The sequence below is a fragment of the Pteropus vampyrus genome, unplaced genomic scaffold (assembly GCF_000151845.1).
Source record: "Pteropus vampyrus isolate Shadow unplaced genomic scaffold, Pvam_2.0 Scaffold207, whole genome shotgun sequence".
NCBI classification, from domain to species: Eukaryota; Metazoa; Chordata; class Mammalia; order Chiroptera; family Pteropodidae; genus Pteropus; species Pteropus vampyrus.
Genome location: NW_011888988.1, coordinates 2,329,701 through 2,342,579, shown reverse-complemented (window position 1 = coordinate 2,342,579; position 12,879 = coordinate 2,329,701). Strand labels below are relative to the sequence as shown.

The 12,879-nt window shown below is 46.6% G+C and overlaps 1 protein-coding gene across 6 annotated transcripts in view; it reads right to left on the bottom strand.

The window, feature by feature from the left end:
• Nucleotides 1-12,879, bottom strand: part of HHAT (hedgehog acyltransferase) — a 243,721-nt gene that overhangs the window by 179,489 nt on the left and 51,353 nt on the right. For 5 of the 6 annotated variants that reach the window (XR_896593.2, XR_002783344.1, XR_002783343.1 and 2 more), the window contains exons 5-6: nucleotides 7,327-7,521; nucleotides 4,925-5,137 (exon numbers count right to left, since the gene is read on the bottom strand). Coding sequence is in view for 1 of the 6 variants with exons in the window: in XM_011372461.2 (XP_011370763.1) it covers nucleotides 4,417-4,448; nucleotides 9,814-9,840 (59 nt within the window). In the remaining 5 variants the exon portion in view is untranslated. Of the gene's footprint in view, nucleotides 1-4,416; nucleotides 4,449-4,924; nucleotides 5,138-7,326; nucleotides 7,522-9,813; nucleotides 9,841-12,879 lie in introns of all 6 variants that reach the window. The other variant, XM_011372461.2, reaches the window with a different exon arrangement.

The following is a 12,879-nucleotide window of genomic DNA, read 5'->3' as shown; positions in this document are numbered from 1 at the left end:
TCTATTTGCTTTTACCTAAAAAAGTGGTTATTGGTTTTTCTTTAGAGTCAGCTCATTATTGCAATCTATTTATATCTTCGGTCCAGTTGACTCCCTTTTATTTAAACCATTTGGCATTTGTCCCTTGTCATTCCAGCAGGAAGAAAAGACATGCCATCCACAGCCCACCTAACAAGGATTGCTCTCCTGTCTGCATGCTGGGCAGCTCCTTCGAGATATTCCTAACGTAGGGGCGGCCAGCCCTAATGTCAATGGAATCTGCCAGCAGTGGACTTTTTCAGTCAAGGTACCACTAAAAAAATAATAATAATTAACTCATCTGCAAAGTGCATTTTTAAACATATTATATTTTAAAACCTCATTTCATGCAAATTGCGTAAAAAGGAATAGCGGAGCCTTTTAAAGATATTCTGACGATTAAAGATGACAGTTCTCAAAGAGAAAAGGTTCTTTGCCTTCGCACACTAATAATACGTGTGTTTGAGAACACCAAATGAAAGGCTTCCCCAGAGCCAACTGTTCGACTGTGCCACCTCTGCTCCCACCTCTGCATTTGGGTCAAGGACGTTAGCGTCAGCGGCTTATGCCGTTGTGGTGGGGGAGTCCGTGGTCACAGACTGCGCCTGTCCTCCCGGCAGGCCCGTCCTGACCAGACCCTCGCGGCCCCACCCCGGCATCCAGACCAAGGCCGGTGGTCTCCAGCAGCCTCTGCCGGAGCAGCCGGCGGGGCGTGCAGTTGGTGTCACTGCCACAGGGCTGGGGCCTGGTCTGGCCAGGTCGGGCCTCCAGTCCACACGTCCCCCGGGCCTTGCTGCATCTTCTGACCCCGCGGGCTCGCCCTGTCACTCCCTGCACCCCGACCTGCATTCTAATGGCCTCTCCATGCCCCCACGGGGCCATCTGTGCAGTGGTAGGAACGGCAGTACCGCTCTCCCGGGGTTGCTGTGAGGACGACGTGAGTTAGAACAGGTAAAACCTGGCTCCAAGCAGGTGCTCAGCCAGGATTACTTGTTACAATTCGTATTATTCCAGGTGCTCTCTAGAACCAGAGTCCCCCGACCCTGAGTGGGTAGTCTCGGTCACAGACGACCTGCCAGGCTCTCGCCGGCACTAGCCACTCGGGGGCTGGGCCCTCCCCTGTACCTGCAGCAACCGCCTGGGCCTCTGGTCGGAAGACATGGAGCCAGCACGCCGGCCTCTTCTGAGACCGAGGATGGCCATTACCCAGAATCCCCTGCTCCTGCGCCCACCTACCAGACTGGACACCCAGGGTCTCAGTTCTGGCCTAAACTCACCCCAGAACTGCCACACACTTTTGGCGAAAGATAACAACAATAACAGTAACGGCTAACGCTTCGTATTGTTTATGTGCCAAGCCACGATACCTGTACAAAAATCACTCAAATTTCCTAACAATCCTGGGAGGAAGTACTATTATTCTTCCCATCGCACTAATAAGGACACTGACTCACAAATGAGGTAACTCATCAAACGCTCTCCAGCCAAAGCAGAGCAGGGATTCAAACTCCGTGACAGGAGGGTTGGGCCCCTGAGTCCTGCTTTTAACCACGTCCAAGTTCCCTGATTGAGCCCCGCTCTTCTCCTTGGGGTGAGAGCACAGCACCCCACGAGAAAAAGTCCCTGGTCCCACCGCCTGGGCTCACTGGCCTCCCCTTACCAGCCCCCCACTGCACAGGTTGACCTTTAGGAGTAGGATGCCGTGGCCGAGTCTCCAAGCCAGGAAAATAAACAGCACGTCCTGCCTTTCCCTGGACCCCCTAGCTCCCCCAGCCTCACCCCGGCTCAGTATCTGAGTCACACAGAACCACAGAAGGAAAGAACACAGGGCCCACATTCCTGAAACTCCAACCGCCACCAGAAATGGTCCTCGGGCTAAAGCACTGAGGCCTTTTAACAGGCAAAATGCTACCCGTTCTCGATAGATGTGCCTCACTTTATAGAGGACACCTCTTCTTTACTTCTCTCGTCTTGTGTGTACTGTATATTTACATGCTAAAAAAAAAAAAAAATGGGTGAAAGATACAGTCTCCCTGGGGTGCGCCTAACACCAGTAATCTTAGCAATTGGAGTGTGCTGATTCCCAACTGGCCGCTGCTTTTCCCCCAAGCGCGGGTCAGTTCCCACGTGGGGCTCTGCTGCCCCCTGGTGGCACAGCCTCATTCTGAGGCTCTGCGCAGTTTCTAAGCACCGACCTAATATTGAACTGGGGGGTAAGGTATTATTTCAATAATTTTCAATATTACTAATATTGAAAATATTACTAATTTCAATATTACTAATCCTTTTGTCTGAAGGCATTTATTCATTCACTCAAGCATTCATTGAGAGCAAACCCTGCTTACAAGCTCTTCCAGTTGGCTTTCTTCCTCCCCTTCCCAGGCCTCTCTGAAGGAATCCTCCCTCTACCAGATTAGCTTCCGAGTTTAACTGCTCCCCTTTTTGACCCATTTTTCTCAGAAGAGGTAAGTGCCCCAGAGGCACACTTGGCAACTGCAGACACCTCCTGGCTGTTTTGCCGTTTGCTCTGTAGCTTTCTAAACATTCTATCTTCTCTAGACCGACTTTTCTATGAATCTTCACAGGCTGGAGAGAAAAGTTTCAATTTGCCTTTCCAAGTTCCCTGCTTTCAGCAATTGCTACCATCTAGAAAGGGACAAAAAAGAGAGAGAGAGAAGACACAGATACAACCCAGTCCCCATACCTGAGTCCTGCTTCTCTTCCCCAGACCGAACCTCAAGAGAAAGGGTGCCCTTGGCTAAGAGTTCAGGTGACCAATAATCTCAAAGCTCGCCTCTGTGTAACCCACAGGAGACCCTGGCAGGGGCCTCCCCAGTTCCTGCTAGCCCTACAGGACACAATTTGAAAGGAGAAGAGAAAGAAAAAGAATGATGATTTACATAATAAAGCACAGAACCCACAGGGCAGAGCTCCTCAATGTAAGAGGCAGTTAGGAAAATAATCTGTTTCCTCTTAATGGATTTAGTCAGTGTTTCTCTGAGAATTACTACCTGTCTTCCAGAGAGGTGGGTGTGGGTGTGTGTGGATGTTTAGTCCAAAAGTTATTGGCTGGAATGTCGGGAAAAATTCAAAATTCACAATGGCGAAGAGATTTTAAGAGACAACGTGAAGAGCCTGAACCCACCCTACACTGTGCCTGTCCCCACTACCGCCCCTGTCCCCCCACTCTCCCTCCAGCAAGTGTCAGAATCACCCGGAGGCCCGTGAAACCACATGGCTGGGCCCCGCCCCCCAGTTTCTAATTCAGTAGGTCGGAGTGGGGCTTGAGAATCTGCATTTCTAAGAAGTTCCCAGGTGATGCCCAAGCAGCTGGTGCAGCCCACACGTGGAGAACCACTGAGTTAGAAGATCGGCTGACATCACTAACCGCCTCTGTCCTCTGACATCAAACAATTTGAAACATAATTTTCAAACACAGATTTAAAATTACTTCTGGACAAAAGAATGACCCTGTGCAACCCGAACTGAGGTTAGCATGCGAAAACACACGCCATGCATACACCTGCCTAGAACGCCACTTTGCAGGCGGGGTGGTTCCACAATTTAACTGGCAATTTTAAAACATGACATTATTGTTGCAATGCAGAAATATACTTTCAAGTACAAAGCAAAATTTAGTGGAAATTTTAAGACAGAATTAAGGGATTTCTAAGAACCCTCCAACTTGTCCAGGGTCACTAATCTTTTGTGTTGCCTGTAGAAATGTGCCTCTCTGTGTGTCCGTGTCTGTGTATGTGTGTGTGCTTGCACGGGTGTACATGTGTGATCTGTGCGTGCATGTGTTTCCACGTGTGTACTGTGTCCATGTGTGTGCTGTGTCCATGTGTGTCTTTGCTTCCACATGTGTGTACTGTGTGCATGTGTGTGTCTGCACACATGTGTACTGTGATCTGTGCATACATATGTGCTTCCAAATGTGTATCATGTATCCATGTGTATGGCGTAGTCTCCACATGTGTACTGTGTGCACGTGTGTTATGTGTATGTGTGTGAGGTGTGTGCTTGCACATGTGTGTGGTATGTGCATGTGATCTGTGTGTGCGTATGCTTCCGTGTGTGCTGTGTGCATGTGTGATGTGTGTGTACATGTGTGTGCTGCGTGTGCATGCATGCATGTTATTATTCTCACTTCCATCAGGATTGTCTTGTTTTGGTGGTGGGTGGCAGAAACGTCCCTTGAGAAACCCTGTCTTAGGTGTTATCAGTTACCAACACCTTAAGTAACTCTCTAAACATGTTCCATGAGACTAGCTGTGGCACGCCTCACTTTCCCTTCTCAGGAGGAGGGAAAGTGAGGTGGGAATGATGGAGGTAGCTTGATGTGAGCTTCAACAAGGCTGCCGTCCGGAGAGGGCAGGCAGGGTCCTGGGCAGAAACAGACTCCCAGACCCGAAACACACTGCTGCCTTCTGACTCACCGACTCCATCGCTTTCCCATCCCAGGTCACCCCGAACGACTCCTAAGCTACGGCAATTTGTGAAAATAAAAGGGAAGTACGATTTGCCAACTGACAGCTAAGACAGTTTCTCTTTCTACTTTTCAAGTGGCACGTGAGAACCCTGGGACTTCCCTGCCGTGGGCACCCTCCCCACAAGTTCCTCACTGCGCCCAGTCATTAACCCTGGTTGCCACATCCACCAAGAATCAGGGTCAGGCGCCTAGAGCTAATATGCACGTGTACAGGTCCCCTGTTATTTTGAAGATTGATTTTCCTGAAGTATTTGATTTATTATGTAAAAAAAGAAATCAAGACAATATTATGTGTCTTAAATTTGTGGGCAACCCCTGAATGAAAAGACTGAGGAGTCACGTGGACGACCACAGCAACAAGGACAGGGGCTTAACAATCTACAGAACACCAATCGAATCCCCAACGGGCCCTACCTGTCTGATGAACTCCCGGAAGCCGAGGATGGGCCCGTTGTGGAAGACCGGGTAATAGAAGACATAGGCCAGCATCCAGGGAAAGGAGAAGGTGCCGCCAGCGGGCAGCCGCTGCCAGCAGAACTCGAGGCTGAAGCTGGTGTAGTACAGGCAGCGAACGGTCAGCGTGAACTGCAGCAAGTAGTACTCGTTTTCTGTCTTGTACCACCCTCTCTGCAAAGTCACCAGGAGAGAACAGCCTGTGAGCGCCAAGGAAGGACATCATCCCTTCTCATGGGAAGGACAGTTCTTCCACAGGAAGAGCAGCTGGATCATAAAGGGAGTGGAGACCCACTGAACGGCAGTGGAGCTCCTAGGTAATCAAAACAAGCAGATCATGAGCAATGGGCAGAAGAGAGGCTCTGACGTTGACCAACAACTTAGCATGAAGTCTGAGGCAACGCAGTGACTATATTCCTGAATATGCACCTGTCAGACGCATCCGGTGAGTGACATGGAGATTAGCCACAACCAGGGGACACCTGGACAGCTCCTCCAACAATTCTGAAGACAAAGAGAGGCTTATAAATGTCACATGAGATTTCTGTCTTCAACATACTTTTCTTTTGCTCTTCGGTTATTAATTTGAGTCCATATGGAGTTGAGGAGTATTTGCCAAATAAGCTTTAGAGACACATAGTCCAAAAATAGTCCTCTACCCTCAATGCATCTAAATTCCCATATAGGAGATAGGTATGTAAAAATGTAATTACAATGAAGTACAAAATAAGAACTAACGAGCATGTACAAAAATATGTATGGAAATGAAGACTAGGTGGAAATGTGATAAAATGTTAATATTCGAGGAGAGTAAAATTATGAATCGTTCTATACTCTTTATATTTTTCTATATTTTCTATAATACATATGTATTGCTTTTTCAGTAGGAAAAACAATTTATGGAAATACAGACAAGATACAGAATTTATAGAAAATAGAATAGTATTCTCTATTTAGAAATTTTCTATGTAGAAAATTTAGTAGTTAATTTGATCTATGAGGGTCATTTAAGGCTTTATACTGAAAAACTAAGCACTGAACAGAGTTTCTGGTCCAAGTCCAGGGACTCAGCAGCCACCAGGAAAGACCAGGAGAACTGAATGTGCAGAAGCATGGGAACCCAGCGCAGCCAGCTGCTGGCCGTCCACTCCCCGCCTTCAGACCCCCACTCTGCAAATGAAGTGGAATATTTATTCAGCACCAACCCCATAACCGATGCTAACTGACCCAACACAAATGATAAATAAAGCCAGAGTCTGTTCTGTTCATTTGCCATGTCCCTAAGAAGTTAGGAGTGTATCTGTTCTTACTTTTATTGCAAATCTACTTTAAGCACCCTTATATTTAAATGATCCCCTAGTTAATCATTCTGGGGAAATCAAGTATTTTTTTGTGAAGATGGAGCTGCTACCTTACTTATTCTCATAAGTCCAGATTTTGACACATGTGCTTAAAGTATCTGACCCAGTCCATTGGTGAGAGTGAAGAAAAATTATGATAGCCTAATACAGTAAAAAAAAAAAAAAATTCTTGCATTTTCAACACGCTACATTTTTACAAAATTGCTTAAGAAATATTGTTAGGTGCTCAGAACAACTCCACGAGGAAGGCAGAGCAGCTGTTACTCCCATTTTCCAAATGATGTAACTGAGACGCAGAGGTTAAATGATGGCCTCCACTCCCAAGAGCAGGAAAGACCGTGAACAGAAGAGACTGCAAACCAGCCCATCCACTGCTTGAATTTTCCCTTCATGTTATTTCCCATGACGGTGCCATTGCAGGGCACACCACTTCCAAGTGCCATCAGTTGAATCAGTGAATGAGGGAACAAATGAATGAACAAATAAACACAAATAAAGACACCACGGGAGTTCCAGTTCCACAGTGATTTAGGAATGAATATCGAAAACTCCCCAAGATTGTCTGTGCACAGAAATACCTTCCTTATCCGTCTCAGGGGCTACTGTGGGGATCCCGTGAGATAAGGAATGCGAGAGTCCCCTATAAATTGTACTGCACTCTGCAGATCACTTTTTATCTAATGCATAGGGAACTATTGCTCACTTTTCCCTTCGTTCCTGACCCGCTGTTCCTATGACATGCACCACCATCCACGCTTACCCAAACTGGGAGAAAAGGTAGAGGGTTAGCCCTGTGCAACCTCAGAGAGTTAAGGCAGACACAAAATACACAACCGCAGAATGCAATACCAGAGTTCGCATGCACCAACCCACTACGGCCACTAGGAGGACCCCCACCGCAGTTCTACAATTGACTGTTCCCTGAAAACAAAGGTACCCGCCCGGAAGGGGCCACCGCCAAAGGGACCTTCTCCTTCCCAGTGGTAAAATGGAGACACTTACCTTAATTTCTTCCACATCTTGCAGCCTCAGTGTGGAGAGCAGGAAGAGCGAACAGAGCCATGATAGGAACAACGACCGGAACTGGGCTACGCAGAAGGAGATGAGGGTGTGGAGAAAAATCGTGGCCGTTCCTGGGATCCCCAGCACACACCAGCAGGCCCACATTCCATAGGCCGTGAGGATCCAGGGTCTGTGCTGCAGGTGGGATGGGGCGGGGCGAGGGCACCCAGTGAGACACGCAAAGTTGGGGCGAGGGAGGAAAAAAGAGCAGGGTGAGCTAACGGGCATTGTGAGAAGATAATACCTAGTGACCCATTAACCAAACTGTTCTCACTGCCCTGAGGAGTTAGTGCAGTCTAAACAGGATTCAGAGGGACCTTCTAGAGCCATGGGAGGCTACCCCCCAGGTCCCAGAGCCCCACCAGATCTACCCAGAAGCAGGAGTCACTTTCCTGCCTTCACTCAAAGCTACCCGGACCACACGATCCCACAATAAGATATATAATTGACTTTTCGAGAGACACTATGGAAGCCAGCCTACAGTTGGAAAAACTGCCACCCTGGAATCCTACTTCATGCATACGCTATCTTGCAAAAGCGAAGGTGAAAGAAAGTATGGGTACACATTTCTCAGGAGTTACCGAAAAAACTGGCCCATCCAAACCACAAAAGGCTTTCTGAAGTCTAACCCAGAAATTTAAAATTAAACATCTAATTACATATTTTACATATTGTTTAGCATATTGTTTACAGTCAAATTTATATCACAGAAAAGTGTATCTTGCCTGCTTTATGTGATATGAAGCCTTTGCATAGTCAATGTCATTGAAACATTTAGTCCCATTTTAGGAGAACCAGAGTATCTAATTAATTATCAAGTTTTATAGTGCTTCATGTTGAATAACTAAATAGATAAATTAACATGTCTTTGCTTTTGTGATATACTCTTGGCCATATCCGGCTGGTAAATCCTTACTTAAAAATCACAAAAATGCTTTAACATTGTTTGAGAGACAACATAGCATAGGGGTTTAATGACTCAAGCTTCGAAGTCCAAGTGCCTAAATAAATCCTTGTGTCGCCACTAAGTAGCTGTGCGACCTAGGCTGGTTCCCTAAGCTCTCCGTGCCTCAGTTTTTTAGGCCAGTATCTACTTCAGGACATTGCGAGGGCTGAGTGAGCAAATGCTTCCGCAGTGTCTGCATACACAGTGGGGACATTAGAAATACTAGTTGTTATTCCTGCAGAAAAACATGATGTGTCTTTTCAGCTCGCATTTAAAAATATGGTTTCCAGGAATATACCAAGTTGAAAAGTGGGGACTGCTTGAATTTAGGTCTTTTTGTAAAAACAAAAAGATTTCTTTAAGGGAAAGGCAGATGTGGACTACAAATTGAAAATCCTATCCTTTCATGCTAATTCTTCCAAAATATTGCCGAAGTACAATTTTTCCCAAACTTATACTCTAGCTCAAGAGAGAACATTTTAAATGAGTGACTACGTCAGCCACTTTTAAGTTCCAAGAAAATCAGAGAAATCTGCGGTTCATTTTTACTATTTTTCCATCCTACTACCCACGGAAAACAGCCACATAAATTTGCTTCAAAATTTCCCCCAAACACTCACCTCTGGGCAGAGTGCAATTATAAGGAACAAGGTCGCCAAAGGCTATTTTAAGAAGTAGTTATAACAAATGAGGAAAAAAAGGTTCTTTTTCAACATGACCTACAGCATTTACTACTTGGAATTCTTTCCCATGCTACATACATATACACAGCCACGTTTTATTAAGTGCTATCTGATCCATTTGAAAAAAGCCTCTTTTCTGGGATTCATTTGGGAACTTAACCACAGACTGAAGCTGCTTCAACTTGGAAAAGCTGAACGAACCTTCAGGAAATACTTAACAGTGCTGTGAACAATGTACAAAAATCAGCTATAAAAAACCATTATATAAATTACAACCTCACTAAAATAGTGATTTTCATACTTAGTCTATAAAAATGCGATTAGAATCCCATCGCAAAACACCATTAAAATCCTGATATAGCCTGAATAGCCTTCCATTCCTCATTGCAAAAAATCACACAGTGTGGAGTCTTTGGGATTCGCTTTTTTCACTCAGCATAATTCCCTGGAGATACGTCCAAGTTTCTGCAGGTACCAAAGGTTTACTCCCTCTTACTGCTGTGTAGTATTCCATGACGTGGATGTACCACAGTTCATTTAACCATTCACCTGTTGGAGGACATCTGGGCTGTTTCCAGCATTTGGCTATCATGAATAAAACTAATGTGAACATAGGTGTACAGGTTTTGTGTAAAAATAAGTTTTCATTTCTCTGGGGTAAATGCCCAAGCATGCACTTGCTTGATGCACGGTAGTTGCACGTTTAGTTCTGTAAGAAGCTGCCAAACAGTTTTCCAGAGTGTTGACAGCATATTCCCACCAGCAACGAGTGAACGATCCAGTTTATCACATCCTCACCAGCATCTGGTGTTGTTTCTGTTTCAGCTTGTGGGGAGCCATTCTTGTGGGTGTGCTGTGGTATCTCACTGGGGCTTTAATTTGCATTCACGGTGCTCTTTTAAAGGGTCTCAAAGTGTGAGAAACCTGAAGCTTGAGAATAAGATGGGTTGAGTGAACTTTGCTGGGGCACCGGTGGATGCCAGCCCATCAGAACCATCCTGACCCCATTAACTTTCTTTATTTCAGGCTCTTAGGTTTCCAATAGAAGACTAAAAGGAAGGCAGGGGAAGTGGGGACCCTTTTTAAAAATCTAACAAAGAGTAAGAAAAAAATCTACTCTATTTTTGTGGCAGTAGCAACAAATGCTTAGTAGACTAAGAATACTGTGGCCTTTCCGGTGGGGCACGGTGCTCACTGCCCCAGACTGAATTAGGTGGGCAGCCTTGCCCTCTGCAGCCACTGCTCCTTGTGTTTGCACTGAGCCATTTCTCAAATGAGGGGTGGGGGTAACTGACTCTTTATTTGGTAGCCTCCCGCAGCAGGCTAACATCCTGTCCTGTTCATATTACAACAACATAGGCCCAGAATCTAACAAGATACCTAGGATATAGCAAGCGTTTCATAAATATCAGATGGATAGATGGTTGGAATAGATGGGTGGATGGATGGATGGATGGGTGGATGGATGGATGGATGGATGGATGGGTGGGTGGGTGGACGTGTGGATGGGTGGATAAATGGATATGCTTCTCCAAGTCTTAAGATTTAACCTGGTAGTATGACTAAGCAGTAACAAGAAATTAGCACCAAAATTTCGGGATGTTTAGTCCACTAACTTGAAATCCTGCAGTTTTCCAAAGTCTCTGCTTGTACCACTTAACCCCTTATTAATGAAAGCTACTTTGCCAGTTCAGATGAAACAGAAGGGAGTCATTTCACATCTCACTGCCTGCTGCCTGTTTTCCACTCACACGGCTCTTTTATGTTGGGGAAAATCTCAAACAGTTTGCAAGTGACAAGGCACAGGCACCAATCTATGAAAGCGGACCCCAGTGATAGAACCCGCCACCCATCGCCCCAGTGAAGTCTTCTGGGTGACAAACCAATTGAGCTGGCATGTTTCCAAGGCTGAAATCAGCACCCGTGAAGAAAGACCATGGACTTGCCCTTCTTTCTTTTGCAAATCTATACTCTTCAAATTTTCTTCTTAAGGAGTCTGGACCCGGCCACAGGGAGGACTAGGGGACAGTGCCCTCTCTCACACCACCTCCACTTTACCTTGTTCCAGGCTGTCGGCAGAGTGATAATAGGATGTCCCTGAGTGGCTTCCCTCACTAGCCTGTCTCTGTAGGGAGGAGAGAACGTGTAAAGCCTTGCTAAGGGCTCCTGTTGGCAACTGTACCAGACTCAGTACACCTGCCTGAAAATCACTCAGTGAGGCATTGTCTGAGAAATAAATAAAAGGAGTTGACCAATAATCTTTATGCATGACATAACTTATTACATACTACATAATCAATTGCAAATGTGCAAATACTACTGAAAAGTAGATATATATATCTCCCTTAAAAAACAGGAAAAAAGCAAAACCACCCCAGAACCTAAACAACTGTATTCTAGCCCACTTTTCCTGGGAGCAAAGGCCAGTGGGCCCCTCCAAAGCAAACTTCTTCACTCCCTAGACATGCACCGATGGAGGGGAAAGACTCCGGTTCCAGGAAAACCACTAGTGCATGAGATTCCTACTAGGTGTGTGGTTTCGGTAACACGCTCTCCAGAGGTCAGTTTACTCATCTCAGCCAACAGCACAGGACCAATGTTTTTCCATCCTGTGGTCAATGAGCTGAAATCAGAATCCCTGAGGAAAGACCGTGGGCTTGCCCTTCTTTCTTTTGCAAATCTATATTCTTCAAGTCTTCCTCACAGGTAGTCAGGACCTGGTCACAGGGAGAGCTGGCTGACAGGGCCAGGGCCCAAATGCTAATGATGTGGGTTCCGCCAGCCAGGGGTTCAGCGAAAACTCTGCTCTGTGGTTAGAGACAGCACCCCCCCCCACTCCACCCCGCAGCCCCCACACCCAGCCAGCCTTCTCAAAACGTTCACACAGGGTTAATTTTAGTTCTGAGGGTGGAGAACCCAGTGTCTCAGGTGGCGGCGAGGCCGCAAGGGTGTCCAAGAAAGGAGACAACTTTCTGACCCACCGCACGCAGTCCAATCATTACAAACCCACAGCCAGAGCTCAGAGCTGTTACTCAGCCGCCCCTCCTGGCGCACTGGCCCCTAACGCAGTCTCGCCAAAACCCAAAGAGAGAGCCCCACACGGAGGAAGGGCGTTTAACCTTGGCCAAGGAGCTCGGTGGAAAGTTTTATTACTTGTCATGGCAGGAAAAAAAAAAAAGAAGAAAAGAAGAAAATCACACTTTTGAAAATAGCTTGCCTCTCTCTGGGAAGAGGCGAGGCTTGCAAAAAAAGAGCTGAGATCAGATCCCAAACAGAGGTGGAAAGCATCCTTTGGGGCTGAAGGGTTTAAATAGCAAGAATTGCTAGCACCTGGTGCTGCTGCACAGCACTGTCCGTGGTTCCTGATGCCTCCCAGGATGGGGAAATTAAAGAAGTGCAGCCCAAATCTTCCACCCTGAGTAAGTACCAAAACGCCCACCCGAATGAAGGCCATCTGGAGCACTCCGTCCAGGCGGTAAAAGCACAGAGCGAGTGGGGCCAGAGCGTGGTGCGTACTTACATAAGGGCCGAGCAGACTCAGACAAAGAAGGCACTGTGCCCCAGCCACAGCCAGAACCCTGCCCACCAGCTGTCACACAAATCAAACCTGTGGTCACAAAAGGGATGAGAAAGACACACACGCATACACACAGATGACTCAGTGCGAACTCTGCCTCATTCCAGGAACACTAAGACACCTCCTACTGACTCGGGACAAGATGTGCTCTGCAGATAAAAAGACAAGCCCACCTGTCCACCCCTGCCTGTTAACGAGATGCAGGAAGCTGAAGTAAGCAGACTCCACTTCTTTCAAGATGCAACTCAAAGCCACCTCCTTGGAGGCCTTCCCTGTCCCTCAAAGGC